Source organism: Poecilia reticulata, linkage group LG6, assembly GCF_000633615.1.
Source record: "Poecilia reticulata strain Guanapo linkage group LG6, Guppy_female_1.0+MT, whole genome shotgun sequence".
Classification (NCBI taxonomy): domain Eukaryota; kingdom Metazoa; phylum Chordata; class Actinopteri; order Cyprinodontiformes; family Poeciliidae; genus Poecilia; species Poecilia reticulata.
Genome location: NC_024336.1, coordinates 10,051,375 through 10,070,789, shown reverse-complemented (window position 1 = coordinate 10,070,789; position 19,415 = coordinate 10,051,375). Strand labels below are relative to the sequence as shown.

The 19,415-nt window shown below is 41.5% G+C and overlaps 1 protein-coding gene across 2 annotated transcripts in view; it reads right to left on the bottom strand.

Annotated features, from left to right (window-relative positions):
- Nucleotides 1–4,342: 4,342 nt before the first annotated feature.
- Nucleotides 4,343–19,415, bottom strand: part of wnt7bb (wingless-type MMTV integration site family, member 7Bb) — a 48,944-nt gene continuing 33,871 nt past the window's right edge. For both annotated transcript variants that reach the window (XM_008411134.2, XM_008411132.2), the window contains exons 3-4: nucleotides 12,878–13,149; nucleotides 4,343–7,474 (exon numbers count right to left, since the gene is read on the bottom strand). In XM_008411134.2, the coding sequence (XP_008409356.1) occupies nucleotides 6,995–7,474; nucleotides 12,878–13,149 (752 nt within the window). In that variant the 3' untranslated portion in view covers nucleotides 4,343–6,994. The remainder of the gene's footprint in view (nucleotides 7,475–12,877; nucleotides 13,150–19,415) is intronic.

Below are 19,415 nucleotides of genomic sequence, written 5' to 3'. Positions count from 1 at the left end.
CTGAGCACTGTTAACGTCCAAGTGTGCGCTGCACGATAAATACTCAGTTTCAGGTTATTTACAGCTTATATATGCACAACTACAACCAGTTGTTAGACTTAAGGAAGACACAGCTGTGATTTGCCTTAATGTCTAATATGCAATAGGTAAATTCAAACGCCCAGCTGTTTACAGAATGAAACACTTTCAGTGTTGTCCCAAACGTTACAATTGGGAGGAATGTTTCAATTTCAAACGGCGACGCCGAAAACAAAACGGAGACGAAAAGCCCTCGCTGCTGGTGCAATGTTTGAACAATCCAGTTGCAGACGGATGAATAAAGTCAGGTTGTGTTAACAGACCTCAGCCTGGGGTCTCCATGATCCCCACTTTGCCTTGTGGTCTATGATGTCACACAGGGTATTTTTTTTTTTTTGCCTTTGAATGGCCATGTGTTCCTCACCACTAATATCAAACAGATGACGAGAAAACCTCCAAATGATGGTCTTTCACAAAGACAAGCAGTCAAAACAAAGATATAGCAACACAGAGAAACAGTTCTGAGGCTGATCACATGACACGAAAAGACTACGCCGTTTTAATTGCTGCAGGCTGTGCTGCGGTCGCGCTGCATTGTGCGTCCGTCGGCGTTGGTCGGGGCTGACATTTTTTTGTATTATCTCAGATTTTAGCTCGTGTTGGAATCTTATTGTTGTTTTTATTTAGTTTGTCTTTATCTTTAAATGTGCAAAATAAAAAATAAAAAAAAGTCAAATGAGGGTAATTATAGATGCCATAAACACAGCGGTACCTCCATGAATGTTCAACGATTTTTTTTTACACAGTGGAATAAAAAACAGGACCAAAAGGGTTTTAAAACGAGCCAGTTAATTTAGGACTAACCAGATTCCAGTGTCAGGGATAAAACAAGGTTTAAAAAGACATCAGCTTCAAGCCTCTAAAACGTTTGTTCACGCCGTACCAGAAAAAAAATAATGTCATAAGAAGCGAAGGATTCTCAAGCTGAATGGGCTGACAGAGTAGTCATTGCTGCACACTGCCAATCAGCTGGCCGAAAGCAAGTTCATACAGCATGAGCTAATCCTAATAAAATGTGATGAAGGAACAAAGAGTATGTGATGACTACAGCGGTAAACATTAATGTGTTTTTTTTGTTGTTGTTTAACTCCTGGGATTAATCTAAAAAGCTTACCTATTTTGAGGGCTACTAGTTCACAGCAGTGCGGTCTTGTACTGCGGTCAACTGAGAAAATGCAGAGTCGCAAATGGCAGTGAAAAGATGAGCGAGGAGTCAGACAGCTGTTCTCAGCAGCAAATTTCACTTTTTAAAAAACACATTGGGGATAGTTAACATTTCTAAATGATGTTAGAAACAAATGACTTTTTTTTAATCTTTCTGAATTTGAGAACCTGAAAAAACTAAGATGTTTGTCTAAAGACAGCAAAACGCTTTTTTTAAAAACATTTTTTGAAAATGTGATGATTTAAAAGTTAAGCATCGTGATAAATTGTCGCGCTAGATTAATGCGATTAATCAGTTTGAATAGTTTTAGTCACTTGACAGCACTAGTGATAACACATGGACAAGTCATAGGAAATATGAACTACGACCCCCAATAATGCTGTTTTAATGTAAAGACGGTAAACACAAACTCATCCCCAAGACATCGTCACTCAATCACAAAATGATATAAATAAATTTGGACCCAAAAATGAAAATGAAAGAAAATTTCATTTTCTCAAATTGAGAAAATGAAAATCCCGAAGGTGAGTGATATTGCAGATAAAATCAACGTGTGCGCCACAGACGCTGGCTTTTACTTGTCTAAAATATGTTTTAATCGCAAAATGTGAAACAAACCGATTTAGTTGTTCTCAACCACGGACACAATGCAGGGGGGCTTACGGGGTTCCGGTCCCCTGGGCTTCAGACGACTAACAAAACACATCTTACTTCTGCTCTGCTGCCCACCCACAATGCTTTTCACACGCACATGGGGGCGACGAATGGACGGAGCAGCGCGGCTCTCACAGAATCATAAAGAGTTTAAAGACACAACAGAAACTTGGAATGGGAAATTAGGTGCCATGTAAGTGACCAATAAAGTTTTGTTTGATTTCAAAAGGATCTAATTAAAGGAAATTTCAAACTCTTTTAACTCCTTTGGCTGCCCAGGAGAGTGGCCTTAACACCGTAAATAACTTTTAACGGTGCCCATAAATTTCTTTGAACTACTCTCTCGACCAGTAACCAAGTTGCCTCAACAGCTGCTCCTACTTACACAGTGTACCCACTCTTTCTCCGAAAAAACCGCCCTCAATTAGCTCCTCTCTTAAATAACCGCTCTTTTCACTCGCAGTTTCCGGCTACGCATGCACCTCCTTTCACCGAGCCGTCCCATCCGTCTCCGAAACACCCCCACAAAAGGTCTTACACTTCTCTCTGTGTGCCCCTTAAATAAGGGCCACACTGAGCCACTTCCCATTCACATCGTATCATTTGCATAAAGGTCCTCTTCTTATTCCGAGTCGCCAGAGGAGCTCCGACCGGGCGCAGCCGTAAACACGGGACTCTAGTGCTGAGCCAGAATGACAAAACCTCTATTATTATTTTTATTATTTAGTTTGTCTTTAAAATCTCTGCCTGGATTTTTATTTTATGCTTATTTCAATTGTACGCAGTTCTTTAAATGTATTGCGAGTAGATATACATTTGCCCATTTATTCATAACAACTGGAACTTTCAACATCTAGCAAGTTATTTTCGCAATTTACCGTCTATTAAAAGAGTGACCCTCAGATTAATTTCACTCCCTGCTGGTGAAATTACCGTAATAACCCGACATTGGCTGGAAAGCGCAACGTCTCTCCTTTCATAAACCGTTGGAATTTTCAGATAGCGCTACGTGTGGCGGAATTGCGGTACTGCACGTTTGGCTTAATCGTTGCCGCTATATTTAGGACTTACATCATGTTTTGATAAAGACTGACGTGGAAAAAATTTTGAGGCTTTGACCAGTCATGTTGGATACCTCCATTTTGAAATGATTTGCTAAAAAAAGACAACAAAAAAAACCAAAAACATATTACTTTTTTCACATTAGATCAGTTAGAATCACCAAAATAATTGAATTAAGAACATCTGAGTTAAATTAAGAAGAGCTTGTCGGTATATTTTAAAGCACACCTGCTTACTTGTGTGAAATGTGACATAAATAAAAAAAAAACAGCCATCATTCTGTTTAGGGAGAAGACGGGAGGAACGTGTTTCGGTTTTAAACGTGTGTAACGACAGCAGGACAGAAGCAAAAAGACTCCATTCCATACAGTCTGACGGCAGGCAGAGAGAGCCGTCAGTACCAACATGTGCTGAAAGGCCGCTCAGACAGGAAGAAGCCATTTCTTCAAAAGAAAAGGCAGAATCCACTCTTCACTCTGAGGATGTCCATTTTTTAGATTCGAGGGGGGGAAAAGCCTGGGAACGCCGTCGCATTCTGACGTTCAGGTGGGGCCGCATCACGTTGTGTGTTGAACTACAGGAGGGAACCGGTGCACTTTGTGGGAAAATAACTTTATGAGGAAATTATTCACCTCATTTGTCCAGGAAGTGAAAGCTCAGGCACAAATGGATCTAACAAAAGCAAGATTTTTTTACGCTCCGAGTATCCCACCAAAAATTATTCACAAGGCTGTGGAAGGGCAGTAAAGTCAGTGTTGTTTAAGAGGCTGTTGAAAATCTACAATCTTAGTCATGAGGAACATTTTGGGACGGAGCTGAAAAGAGGTGTAGAAACCCGACTCGGTCACTCCAGTTCTTCTGTAACTACTGCAAGGAGATGGCGGAAACGTTTCACCCAAGTCGTACACCATAAAGATTTTTGCATTAAGTAATCAAATCTGTCTAAACATCTGAATTTGAGGATGGGAATAAATTGTTTTATTATTCTGGCAAATAGGGGAACAAGTTTTATTTCTAACTGAGACATTGAAGAAAAAAAGTAAGACGTCTTTTTTTTTTTTTTTTCCCCAATTTCAAATTTTTGTTCAATATCAGTTTCTCATAGAAAAAAAATTGTAACAGAAGAATTTACCCAGATTCTGTTTCCATCAGTGCTTCGTGCTCGTCGTTGACAGTTGGTTCCCATTATCTGTGCTTATTGTTCATCGTTATTGTGATTCTGATCACATTTCATAGAGATGAAGACCTTTCTACACGTGAGCAGAGGGAGAGAGAGAGAGAGAGAGAAAAAAGGACTACTTCTTCCACGCGAACCACAATCAGGACGTACGACCGCAGCATATTACGAACATATGCTGTGTACAAAATAACGATGCTGTCAGCTGAATGCTTGATTTATTTAGGTTTAATTTTTAATGATTTATGCTTCCCCAAACTGTCTGCCAGCTGTGAGTGTGTGTGTCTGTCTGTCTGTGTGTGTGTTTTCCTTCAAAGAGGGAAAAATTTATGCAAATAATAGCTTGGGAAGCTTGTTGGAACAGTCGAAACTGGCAACTAAACACCGAAGACAAAATGTCTTGTACGGACATGCAAAAGCAATAAATGAAGAATGTGGACTTCTGACTCCACTGGGTTGCAGGATAATCCTGTGTATGTTTCATAAAGCACTTCATCATTAAATCAAAGGAACATCTTTTTTTTTTTTTACATATGTAGAAAAATAAAATAATCCCTTCTTTCAATAAACATGGTTTCTTTTTAGTGTGCTGCTTGAAAAGCAATTTGAAAAGAAATGGGAATATGATTGATGTGGTGAATCAGTAAGTCATTTATAAAGTGTATATATATATTTATATATATTATTATTTACATTTGAATTCATTTATCTGAGCTACACCTCAAAAATGTATGAACGTAACAAAACATCCCATACTACATCACATCAGACCTTTAACATCAGGTTAAATCAGTGTCAAAAACTCCAATATGTAAAAAAAAAAAAAAAGTACAAATCTTTAGTCGTAAAATAATTTAAATTCAGTTGCAGTAAATTGCTGACACCCTATTATTTGAGTAGATCCAACATCTGCAGTGCGTGTTCTGCACTGGTTTGTTTTGGTGTCCCGGTGAAACCAAGAACGCTACGATAAAAACAATAAATGAAGTTTCCTGAAATTAATATGGTTGTCTGGGTTAATAAAATCATCTGACTGTGGAGGCTATAAAAACACCAAATCCAGAAAAGCAGAATATAAAACCGATAAAATCGAATCTTTTTTGTGTGTTATTCAGAAACGTCATCCCACTTAAAATCTATTCCTGTTTCTTGTAGTTTGCGTTTCTCCGTATCCACTCTGGCTTGAATTGCTGTTGCCATGGAGGCTCTGATCCAGATTATTAAAATCTATTTCCATCTAAAGGACATTTGACCATCTGAGCAACAGTCCAGTCATTTTTATTTTATTTTTTTCCTTAGCCAAAGTTACAGCCATTGGTCATCAAGTACATATGACTCAGCATGTCATTTCTGCACCCAAACTCTTGAACCGGCGTTGTTTTTACAATCTTTTTAAGGTTGCGGTTCTCCCAAATGCCTGTGCTCTTTTTGTTGCCGCACTTTTTCCTACCACTCAACCTTCCAGCACGCTGACCTGCCAGCTTCCTCAGCAATGATGCGTTTTCCTCCCAGTGGAGGATGTCAAGCCACTGTCAGATTTTCTTATTGTTGTCTAACATTTCTGCATTTAAGATATTTTACACATTGGTTCTGTGTAACACTCAGGTATTCTCACATAATGTTCAATATTTGCAAAAATAGACGCTTGAAATGTGCCACTCAAAGCATTTGGGTTTCACTTCATCACTGCAGGAAACAAATGATTTTTCTGGTACTTTATGTTATTGTAATTCCACACCCACCATGTTTAAAATATAAGACCTTGCACGGTTGTGCAGTTTTATTTATTTACCATGTTCTGGTGGCGATTCTGTTCTGCTAGGAGCTACACCTTCCCCACCGAATAAAAACGTGAATTTTCAGACATCAGCATAGAAATGAAAGAAAAGGAAACTTCAAACTACGAAGTCGGGAATTATGTATTTTGCTGTCAACACAACAGTAGCAATGAAAGCTTTTTTCTTTTCTTCTCCCCTTTCCTTTTCTAATGTTTTAGAAATGACGTGGTCATCTCCTAATAGTTTCTAAAAATGTATTTCTTGTTACATTTAGTACAAAAAAAAGACATCTCTACCCGTTAGTGCTTTTGTTTTAAGATACTATAACATAAATAGACAATTTATTTTCAGTGTTCAGAACAGACAGTTCCAGTGTAACTGGAAAACTAACATTCTCCACCGTATTCCAGTTGGCAGCAAAGGGTTTGACAGAGTTCCCCACTCGAAACTTTGGTGCAACACATTGCACCGCGCTTTTACAAAATGTTCTTCATTTCTCGGCCTCTGACACCGGCCCCAGACAATCTGGGAGGGTGCGGGTCGAGATTCAGTTAAGCTCCTGTTTAGCGGAGATACAACAAGATCTATAAAAGTTGTTTTTTTTGTTTGTTTTTTCTTTAAATCATAGATTTGACAGATCTGCCCCCTCAGTCACCTCAAATCAGCTGTGGCCATTTTTTGTCATTCCCGTCCGTCTGAGTTCCTCCCAAAAACTGACGCGTGCATTTCTCCCCCTCTCACCCGGCTGCAACGCACAGTCCCCTCTGAGGGCCTTCTTCTTCCTTACGGCTGGTCCCAACTTCACTGTGGATACATCAGTACAAGAGCACAATCCCTATCTGACAGCAAAGTTCTGGGCTATGATCTACTGATACTTAGCAATTACTTTCTGAAAAGCAATTAGATAAGATTCTGCTGTGCAAAACGACGCCACGAAGAGCTGATAGTGTTAAATCCCATTCGCTTAGCTATACAATCTCTCATTGCTCGAAGACGTGCGGACATCTCGCTCTGTCGGGTCTTTGTTCAACTAGTCCTTGGCGTTTCGCCCGCCGATGACGACATTCCCTTGCGGCTTTTTTACTTGCAGGTAAAAACCTCCGTCCTCTCGCTGCACGTGTTGCATTTGACGAAGCAGCACCATTGGAACTTACAGTTGCACTGCCACACTTTGGTGTACTGGTGCGTGTTGTAGCCACGGCCGCAGCACATAAGGTCGCAGCCATCCGTGTGCGGCGACGTGCGGTTGCACAGGCGTCCCTGGGTGCCCACGCTCCCCGTGGCCGCGTCCTCCTCGCAGTAGTTGGGCGACCTCTCGATGTAAACGAGGTCCGTCTCCATGGGCTTGCGGTAGCCCTGAGTTTGCTTCACTTTGAGGTGGGTGGGCTGGCGTAAGCGGCTGGCCCGCACCACCTCCACATGCACGGCGTCGTTGTACTTCTCCTTGAGGATGTAGCCAATCTCGCGGAACTTCGGGAGCGTCGTCCAGCAGGTCTTGGTGGTGCAGGAGCCGGAAACTCCGTGGCACTTGCACTCCAGCTTCATCCTTTCTTCCAAAACCTGCAGAGTGGTGAGGGAAGATGAGAACAGCTGTAACTGGAGCAGACAAACACACGTCACCCAGCGGCGCAATTGTTATCCAGAACTAAATATGGTGAAATTCAATTTAAGCCGGTCTCCAAGTGCCGAGTCACAACGAACGACATCTCGAGGCTAAACAGTCAATCAAATAATCAACCAACCAGCCTATTAAAGAAACTAATCAAGCAATAATCCAACCAAACAACAAACAAACAAACTGAGTAGTTCAACAACAAGCCCTTGCTATTTGTGGTTCAGTATTCAGATTCACCTGCTCGCAATTTTTTCAATGCAACTCCAAAATATAAATGTAGATATGCCTGTTTGTGGATGTTTTTACTAAGGTATTTGGAAGAAAATGTTGCTTGGAAAGCTGAAACACCTTGGCGCATTGCTACTTGACAGGCTGCTGTTTGTCAAGCAGCCAATCTAGGAGTGCCATTCGTTTTCCTTGACTATTGGAAAATAGTCAAGGATAGTCTGCAGGTACCAAATATAAGGGAACCTGCAGACTAAGATGGTTTTCACTTGGTCCAATAATGCATATTAAGCATCTTTAGAGTCGGAATGAAGTTTTCATGAATTGTATCTATGATCTCTAAACACCAAATACTGGAGAGCCATTGTAATAAACTAACAAATCAGGCAATTAACCAACCAACCAGTCATCTAAGTAGCCAACTAATGAATATCTAATTATACAATCAACCAATAAACCAACTACTTACAGAATTAAACACCCAATCCAAATAACTATCCAATCAACAATCAATTAAACAAATAATTAAGCACTTAACTTGCCAGTTAATGAAGTGATTAACCAACAAAGTAACTAACCAATGGCATGCTTTTGGTTACTGACTATCAAACTACATATCCGGATGCCTCAACTGATTTTGTTTTTCGCGAATTTTTTGTCTTGGAGAAAGGGCGTTGTTTACCGAAACGTTGTGTAACCTATAACCTCCAAAATGTCCTCAGGTGGAAAAACCCCAGCATTAAATTACATATACGTTTTGAGAGGGGGAAACTGAAACTGGAATATAAAGCTTCTTTAAAAAACCTAGTATACAAGGCTTAGGGCCAATTCTGAACCAACAAGAAAAAGAAAAAAAAAGAAGAAGCACTTTATGTCTTTGCTGATATTTCCAGTAAGAGATGATAGCGCTGATTACTTGCAGCCACAGGCACTTCGTCAGACGCTGTCAGTCTAGATGACTGCCGACCTAGGCGAACAAATCCAAACGTATCTTAATTCTCTCCCCTGCGTGTCGCGGCCTGTCCTGAAAGAAAGGTAAATTGTACGTACGAGTAATGTACCATCCTGTAATTTTCTCTATCTTCCCTAAACCACATCAGTCAAGGGTGGAAAATAAGCCGTCAGTCATCCTGAAAGGGTTAAATCAAGATTGTTTCAGGAAACGTGTCACACATGCGAATCCAAACAAAGACCGGCTCAATTATAGGTTCGCGGACTGAAGCGGAACATGTAATGATAATATACATGTTAATAAATTAGCAAAGCACTCTGTTACCAAAAGAATTATTTCAGTTCTTTTTTTCCAGGTTTAGATTCTTTCCTCTTAAGGCCTGGTTTCTGTTTCTTTGTGGTCATCGGCCACATATGGCAGCGAAGAAGAAGAAGAAAACCTACTCTCTCAGGATATGGTGACTATTGTATTCTGACACTTCAAAACTTAAAAACACTCACAATAAAAAATTGCACTTTGTTGAGGTTGAGCTGAATCATTCTTAAAAGGCAATGGAACCCAGAAACAAGGGGGTGGAGTTCAAATGGCTCCTATTAACACATCTATAATAGTCTGACATGAGGCCTTTAACCCAATTAGGAGCCCTCAACTCACACTGAACCAAGCGTTTGACTTTTTTTCTTTCTTTTTTTGTCAAATACGCTGGTTGGTTGGTTGTGCAGATTTTTCCTGGCGCCCAGCCTTTCCAGAGGTACAAGTCATCCCTTCTGTCCAACACTTCTACGAACGTTCGCGAGTGACGTTCAGTATCTTTGTCAGTCTTGTCTGTGCACCAGTGCGGTCACAGTTTCCCAGTTTAAAGACATTCGATTGAAAAAACATGAGTTCCCCGAGCTACATAAAAGCCAGGGTCAGCTGTCAGATTTGCCGCGGATGTTGATTCAGAGCGAGGATTTCCAAAAATGCGCAGCGCAGAACCCACAAGGAATGCCTGGCGTAGGGAGCCTGACAGATGCATGGAAACATTTACTTAAAGTACGTCGATCAAAGCCTCCGATCTGTTCCTGATTAGTCCGGCACGGCCGAGAGTCCCGTCTCCAGATTGTTTGTCAAACACCCCGCAGCCCTCCCAATTCTGCACCATTGAGCAGTGTGGTGTTTCACTGGGTGTTCTTTTACATTTGGTTTGGTCACTGAATATAATCATGTAATTATAGTCTTCTGTTTTAATGATGGTCCATATTAGTGTTTGGAAAAAAAAAATAATCTCATCGCTCCTCCTGTGTTGAGTTTTCTCTCATCAGAACCAGGATTTATTTTTATCATTGGCAATAAATATACAACAGGAGGGGTTTTTGTCCAAACTGTTGTGGCATTTAATGCAAAAGTGAAAAGATTCATTGTGATATTATTTTTGCTTTGCAAGTGCAGTTAACCACAGTGCTGAGGAATAAAACACATTTTGAAACCACAAACTACACAGTTTAAGCTTCTGGAGCCGCGACCGCACTACGATTACAATTAAATGATGATTAAAAGGTAGAATAAGCTCACATATTGCAGATTTACTTGGCATAACAGCGACGTTTTCTTGGAAAGATGAGCAAATTATATAAGCTACGTTGATGTAGGAAGATAAAAGCCATCGCTCAGTTTCCATTATCGATGTTTATCAAAGTTTCCCTTCATGTCGTTAAAGGCCTTAAGAGTTGGGGCATATACATTTTCTTAATGTTTTATTTTACGTATTTGTTAAAATGATAATTATGCCGTGACAGTATAATTTAAGACCAATACATTTTTAATTTTTTTTAAATCGAGCTCTTCTGCCTTCTCCCTATGGATCTGCTTTCCTCTGAAAAAAATATGCAGCTCCATTAGAAGCCAGGAAGAGGGTCTTAGCGCTGCCAATCACAGTCGTGTACACCGCTCACGTCCTCCCTCTTGTTCTCTGCTGCGCTGCAGCCGGTTCACACCAGAGCCTGTCGTGGACGCTAAGGCTAGTTAGCATGAACGCCGATTACGGCGGACAAACGGTTTTCCTCGAACATTAACTTGCTTCTCTGCCATTAACCCACATTGAGCAGCGAATACGCAGGGTTGACCAACAGCGCTAACACACTCCTCCTGCTCTGATTGGTTGTTTTTTGACCAATCAGAGAGCATGTCTGCAGACAGGAATAGCAGCACAGGGAGGAATTGGAGGAGCTCGACTCTTTTTCACAGATTACCTGTCTCATATTAACGACGTGGTGACAATTTCAACAAATAAGGGAAAATAATTTTTTAATAAAAAAAAAAAAAAGTTACGTAATGATGCTTTAAATGAGATTCCATAAAAAGTGAGTGGAGTTTTCTCTGGATTTCTGGGAGCAGAATATCACACTCTTCCTCGGCGTCAGTCAAACGAACACGTCTTCTTTCCACTTGACAAAATCAAAGTCGCCTATCACTCTTACTAAGTTAATACTGACTGCAGACAAACTACCACAGCAGGTAGCCCAACTAATACTGCCTAATTATTAACCATTATGACATTACGTAGCTTTTTTATTAGCACAATGCTAACACCAACATGTTGTTTTACAGCTTTTTAGACTTTCAAATAGATGATAGCCAGATGATTTAATCAGAGTAAAGCTGCAGAGTAGACCACATGCCCTAAGAACATTAGTTCTTAATCCAAAATACTGAACAGGTTACATCTACGCTGAAGGAGAGTGATTTAAACTGCTTTGATTTTTTATTTTTATAAAAACACAAAACAACAGACATTGTTGGTGTTTTTCAGCATTAGGAACGCCTCAGATCGAGATGGGAAACAACATTTTACTCCGTCTCAGACTTAAAATTTGATTATTCCCCAACGTCAACGCTCCACATCCCCAGTAGTGAAAACAGTGATAACAGCATTGACAGGCAATCTGTGCGAGTTGGAGAATAAAACCATCGTCTAAACTTAAGCGTGCTGCTGGGGTCCAGTTCTAAAAATCGTTTATTCGAGTTATTTCCACCAAAAATGTGAGAAACTGCTGTGAAACACTGGAACCCAGAGCCTCTGGGCTGCGTTTCTGAGGGAGCCGGGGCGAGACCAGAAACAGCGCCAACCCTGTCAGCCCAGCATGCCAGCAGCCTGGCACCCGCCGGCGCTGACCCGGATCAGTCTGCTCCGCTAACACCGCCATTGTCAGCCTGCTTTCACACCCTGAATAGACGCAGTCAGATGGGAGTGACATGTTTTGGTTTTGTGCAGACAACTGCAATAATATCCACTTCCTGACTTTCACACTTCATAATTCCGTGAGCAGAAATGGAAAGAAGGAAAGCCAATCCTCCGTCTGTCAGCCGCCGGGCGGGGCGGCAGCTCTCCTTGGACGGGGCAGAAACCAAGCAATCGGTCAGATCGCTCACTTTATTTTTCTTTTGTTTACAATTTTCGGAATCGGAACAAGCAATCGCCTGATAATGATGCGTTAAAAAAAAATTTACTCCCCTTCAATACTCACACATTTGTTCACGGTACAACTACAAACCTCAATTTACTTGTAGCAGGGCTGGAGATTTATCGCTTTGTTTCTCATTTATTGTGATGAATTTTTTTGGGTAAGAGTTCTGATTAATGTTTAAAATCCCCTAAAGCTGTCCATATCATTGGGATTGTGAATTTCACTAATCTCCCCACAGTTTGCTTCATTATCAAAACGTTTGAAAATTGCAATGAAATCGTTTAAACCGGAACATATTCACGTGTTTAAATAGCCCAATCAAAGTCCAGATCTACGTTACTACAATATACTTCCACATCACGGTGCTTGCCTCACTTTTTCACCGGAGCATTTCGGTTTTGCTGAACGGACTGAAAAGCTTATTGTTCATTTAATTTAAAGATCTTGTGATTGAAGTTTCAGCCCTTTTCTATTTCTTTATTTTTTTTAAGCTGCATTGTTCTTGAGGAGTGTCCTTGTCAAAATAAAAGCTGTCAAGTAAGACCAGAGGAGATGACGCACGGATCAGAAAGTCCCAATGCTTTTGGAAGCATTTCTACATTTTCTTTTTTTGCTAATTATCAAACCCAAAAGCGAGTGCAAGGAAAACCTGAATTGTTGATTCTGGTTTAAAAAAAAAAAAGGAAAGCGAGCATCTTGAGGTTCTGGGAAAGCGGTCCCGTTACCTTTCTGCCTGCCTCGTTGTTGTGCAAGTTCATCAGGCGGCGGGGCGTCTTCTTGATCTCCCGGGCGTCCACGAAGCGCCGCGAGAACTCAATGCCGTACTTGATGTCGGCCGAGCAGCCGCCCCACTTCCAGCCTTCCTCCTGGTTGTAGTAGCCCTGCTTCTCCCGGTCGCAGCCGCACTGGCTCAGGTTGCCCTGGCTGCAGGCGGCCGTGATGGCATGGGCCACCCCCGCTGCCGTGATGGCATAGGTGAAAGCTGCTTCCCGACTGCCTGAGGGAAAGACAGTAGATTGTTTTTAGAAAAAAAAAAAAAAGGTTAAAAAATAAGAAAGGAGTTTTTTTTTTTTTTTTAAAGCAAACATTCTGGAGACCAACGAAAAGTGGGGGAAAAAAGTGTACATATAATTAGTTGTAACGCCTTTTCTTGTAGGTAATTCTGAGTAGAACAGATTCTAAATTCGGGGCATCGTCCTAATGGGTCGCCAGCTTCCCTCCTGCACCTCGGTACAAACACGGTTGCATTCCTGACCGCAGCATCCTCGGGCCCGACCCGGAGAGAGCGCAGCGTCAGAATTCCAGAGTGGGGAGAGATTTTTTCGGTGCTGTCCAAAGTGCTGAATTCCTCCACAGGAGCACCTTGTTCTGCTGCCCACTCTGCACACGGCCCGGGGGCTGCGGGTCCCGCTGCCTCACTGACACACGCATATCTTGTTTACGGGGAGAAATCGCTCCATCGCGTCCAGCGGTGACAAGGTGTTCACGTGATAATGGAGGCGGCTGGATCTGCTGGGGCCGGTATTAATGCTGGTGGAAAAGTCGGGCTGATCCAGGTCTGCGTTTTGGCCCTGCTGCCGTTAGTTTAAAAATATATATATATTTTTTCCATATAGTTTCCAGGACAAAGGGAAAGTATGGAATTTGATTTAAGCAGCTCTCAGGTTCTGGTGGAAAAGGGAAGCAGTGTATTAGAATAAATGGATGTTCAGGCTTAACGATTCTAATTCTTTAAAAGCCAGTTGCTGCCGTCTATCCGTCCGTCCATCTTCTCGTCTGTGGTGTCCTGTATAAATCTGACTTCTGTAGAAAGGTCTCGGTATGTGGTTAAGTTTTAAACATTTAAAAATCCAAACAACATTTAAAAGTTCAGAGCTGAAAGCCGAAAATGCTTCTCTGTTACGAATCAGCTGTAATTTTTAAAGGGGCAGTATCATTTATTTTCCAAGCACAATGTGCCATTTAATAGCACAATCAATTTCTTCTCCTCCAGTTGATATAAAAAATATACCAAATATGCCTTAAAAAATTTTTGACTCTGTAAATTAATGACTTGAAATTGGGCTTCTGTGTCTTTAAGAAGCTGATCCTGCTCTTTTCGGCACTCTGTCTGCAGAATGACACGGCTCCTCTATTAACCCGTTAATATTTTTACCAGCATTACACTGAGAATTAGCTTGCATAATTAGCTCAGCAGATGCGCAGTTCCTCCAGGTTTTTGCCAATTGCTGCCAGCTAGTCTTAAGGAGCTAAGTGGGGGGAGTCGAAGGAGAGGGCTGCTCTGTGAGGCCGTAGATTGGAGACTGCAACTCCGAGAAGGAGCTTCATGCGAGATCAGGCATTTTGCACAGCTGACTGGTTGCCACGGGAAACTAAAGGATTTCTCAAACATGTATGAAAGAGTCAAAGCAACAATCCAGGTATGTTTTTGATGAGAAAATGACATCATAACACCATGTAAAGCTCAAAAAAGTTGATTTTACATAATACCCCCCCGCCCCCAAATGGGCAGTATTTATTGCTTCAGCTCTGACTCATGTATTCTTGTTGTCATGACATCTTTTGGCATGTCTGTGGGACTTGAGCACAGATGTAGCCACAAGGAATCATTAATCAATTATTGAAATAATCACAAACTAAGTTAGTGAACAATTAATCGTTTACTGGAGTGTACAGACTCAGAAAAAAAGCCATTTGTTTAAAGAACAACAAATCAGAGCAGTAGTTAAGATAAAGCTGTATATAAATATATATACAGAAGACAGAAACAAATATTTGTAAATATATTCTACTCAGAACTCCTCAAGTGATACAGCTTCAGCTTTACTTGGTTCAACGTCATTTTTTACATCCGATTAATCGATTAATCATCAGAATATTCGATTGAGTAATTGACTAGTAAAAACAATGTTAGCCCTGACTGTCTTGTGCTTCACTGCAGTTGTTAGCATTAGCCTTGGTGAATTATGTCTGAATTTTCACAACCCAAACTCTGTGACAATTTGCTTTTCTTAAATGGTTTTCAGAGGAGCAGAGTAGAACATATGAAGACAACTCTGGGAACAAACACGACACGGTACAGTACGCGTTCGTGAGCAAGTACTGAAAACCTGAATTCAGGAGCACAGTGATGACGTTTTGTTACCGTGGGAGATGAGGTTCAAATCAGCCAATCGCATGGCAGCGACTCAACGCAATTAGCCATCTACACACTTCAGAGCGGGGACTTGAATAACTTTAGCACGTCATGCGAGAACATCAGATGAGCTGCAGCTGTGTGGACTAAAACAAAAACAATTTGTCAGAAGCACCGATTGGTTCTACATTACAGAAAGGTTACAGTAGCTCAGGTAACAACCGGTTACAACCAGAACTATCTGAAAGCTCATGAGCTGCACCAGCAAAACGTCACTTCTACCAGCTGAGACGAGGAAACCGGGGCTACAATCTGCAGGCTTGATTTCAGCCACGACGTTCGGATGGTACGGTGAAAGATAAAAAACCAAACAAACAAGACGGATCCATCTCCCCTCGGGAGCATTTATGAAGCCAAATGTAAACTTTGGGGTCTTAAAGCTGTGCTTACCAAAATCAGGAATAATCCCTCTGAAAGATGTTCAAAGTGCTACAAAGCTGTAGCTTTCAACATTTCATTTAGGTATCCAAAAAAAGGTATCCATGGAAACACATGATTTACATTCTTCATTCCCTGCAGATGCAGAAAATTGATGAACTTTAAAAAGAAAAACCTAAATGTAAGAGAGAAATGAAAAAAAAAAACTATGCATCTTTTTTTTCCCCCATATTTAAAAAAAACTCTAAAAATATTAAGTTGGAGGAAGTTAATAAACATCACTGCAGTCTGATTTAAACCAAGGTTGAACGTTAACTTCCTTTTGGTGATTATTTTGCCTTTTGTACCATGTTTTATGAGACTCTTAAATAAAAAAACTAATTTATTTTTATGTACTGCTAATTATAGTGCATTTATGATGCAGTTTGCAGCTGTTTTACAGCTGATTTCCTCCACAGATGGGCTTTTTACACCTCTCAATCGGGACTCGGGTAATTTTTTTTTTCTCAACTCTCCAACATGTTTTCACCCAAAGCTGCTGTTAATTTCCCATCCTGGGACTGGCACTCTGCAGCTAATACCGTGGCCACAGGTTGTGCCCAGAGGCGACTGACTCACCACCGCTTGCTTTTTTTGGTTAGCAAGCTAGAGCTGTGCCCCACCAGTTGTGGTAACATTCTGCTGCCCCTACCTTACACACGCACGCACACGCACACACACACACACACACACACACACACACACACACACGCACGCACGCACACACACACACACACACACACACACGCACACATATGTACATGCACGCACCGCAAAGTGACTGGCCTCCACCCTGACACACATCCACTGTTTAAAAGGCATTTTGTACATAGATGCACAAACAGAGTGATACTGTAATGTTTAAAACAGGACAAAGGTAGTTTCCAGAGAAAGGGTGGTTCCCCCGGCACATTTCCGGGCCCGTCGGGCTCCGCCGTTCACGGGGGGAAACGCATGATGATGAGGTTGTTGAGGTTTTTACCCCCCTCTCCCCCCATAACTCCCTCTCCTCCTCCCGACGGGTCTGGGGTCGGAAAACCTTTCCGGCCGAAGAAAGTCCGTAACTTCACAAGCAGAATTTGCTGGCTTTGGCTTGTCAAATGAGTCGAGCGTTAAGACTACCCACGCTAATTACTCTGCACTTTACTCCCGTAAAGCCTGTAGGAATTAGAAGCCGATGCCCGGATTGGCCGGAACTGCGTTAAACGCACCCATTAGGGCATCGAAAATCCCTAAAGAGCCTTAGCCCCAAACGTTCTGACAGTCCTCCAGCAGGAACCACCCTGGGATAGCCTCGCCGGCTGCCAGTGGAAAGTTGGCCTGACTGGAGAAACCTCAGTGTATTTGGAAACATCCAGGAGAGAAGAATGGGGGCTATATTAAACCAGATGTCTAATGGAGTTTAGTGGCAAGTGTCTGCTCCGGTAGCCAAGAAGGGAGGCGAAGCAGATCAGCATTACTTTTCCCCAAAATGTGGTGTGGGAGGTTATAAACAACCAAAACATATCCTGTTATATTCCACCATGTCAGTAGCAAAAAAAACAACACAAAACGAACTGAAGGATACTGAGTCAGTCTGCTTTTGGCCTACACATTAAACACCCACATCACTTTGGAAACCGGGCCCTACTGAGATGCCCGACATGTTTTTGTTTTGTTTTTTTCACCGTCTGTTGGAACCAAGACACACACACACACACGCACACACACACACACACACACGCGCACACACACAAAGAAATATATTTATATATAAGGATGTAGCGGCTGGCCGCTGAAACGGCGATCTGTGTTTAGAGACGGAGGGAAGCATTGAATATGACACAGCACGGGAGATTTACAACCAGCAATACTGCGCAGGCAGCGCTCGTGTAGCATAAACTGGATGATGTTAACACAGCCGCTGACCTCAACAGGCCTTGGTTTGTCCGCTGATCACAGACCGAAGCTGGGCCGTGCTGCTGACAGGAGAGGAAAAGGAAAAAAGATATACTGGTAGGATTTGGACAAAGGCTTGGCTGTGGAGAGGCAAACAAAACACACAGCGGGTTTTTTTTGTGTCCATACGCGACTACGCGGAGAGGCTTGAGAGCGTCGGAGGTTTTTTTCCCCGCATTCTGTCACGTCACGAGCGCAACGTTGATGTTGTGGCGCTGGGATTTTTATGTGACCGATGGTCGCAAAGCGTTGCATGATTATTAAAAAAAACTTGGAATTGGGTTTATGGATGTTTACAAACAAAAATCTAAAAAAAAAAAAGTGTGACATCCATTCTTATCTATCTGCTCCATCAAGTCTGACCATCCCTCCTCACACAAAACATGATGCAGCCACCACCATGCTGCTAGAAGCTTCTGGTTAAGAAAATCAACAGGTAGTATAAAAAAAATCCAGAAACATTTTAGTCTGAAATTATTTTTGCATTTATCCACTGACACTTATCACCATTGTTTGGAAGGCCTCTTTGCCATCACCCTAATCTTTAGCTTTCAGACTCTTGCTGAGAAACATGAACCTTTACATCACCTCCACTCAGAATAAACCTACTTATAAACATACTGCATTAAAATGTATTGTTTTCAATCTATTCATGTTTGTAGTCTGTGTTAATTCAGACCATAAAATACATCCAACCTTTTTGGTGTAATAGGCAAATATGGAAAGCTGTGACTACTTTTGCACAATAATATTGTGATATATGTCATCAACACCATTTCTTTTTTTTTTTTTAATATCACTTGCACCAGTAGATCCTTGTTAGTGGATCTACTAATCCATATGAAATACAGCCAGGCCCAATCAGTGTGGAAAAGCTGTTACCGAATGCATAATTCTCTATTTTAATTTTTTTTAAAAGTCCCTATATTGTGTGTTACGGTGCACAGTACATGCTTAGAACTAGGAACAGTTTTTTTGCCCCCCCCCTTCTCAGCACAGTTGTTCCTGAAATTTGACTCCAATTGTCACTATTCAGGTTGCACAAGTGCAAAGAAAGGCGTGCAGCTCAAACACTAAAACATGAAAACTGTCGAGTTAAAGAAGTTTAAAAGAACTATTGACCTGACGTTACACGGTGCGGAGGAGGAGCTGCAGTCTATCCAATGTATTCTCCACACGTTTCCCCTAAAGACCAGCTAGCAATATAAACTTTTTTTTGGTACAGATTAAAGTCTTAGAAGTGTAAAGTGTATTTCTTTCCAGTCAACTTCTTTTACTTCAATACCATTAAGTAAGATCGAACGCCACCGACCACCTTCAGAAGTTGCTCACGGAGTAAAACGAGTTCACCTGTGAGTAATTTATTCTGAGAATAGATGCAGCTGTTCTGCGGAGGCCTCAGGGGTTCGTTAAGGAGCGTCAGAGCAAACGTAGCCGTGGAGAACAAGACATGCAGCAGACAGGTCACAGAGAAAGAAAGACGCTGATGAGTTTAAAGGAGGGACGGATTATAAAGCAATAAAAAAAAAGTGGGGTTTAGCTTGCTGCAATAAATCAATTAATAGAGTGATAAATTAAAACAAGGTTGATTATTTCCATATGCATTATTGTTTTCCTCATGTGTCTCTTTCTACCAAAGGCTGGATGTAGGGGTGAAAGTAGTTTGAAATTCATGGGGGTACTATGACAAAAAAAAGTACATTATATATATA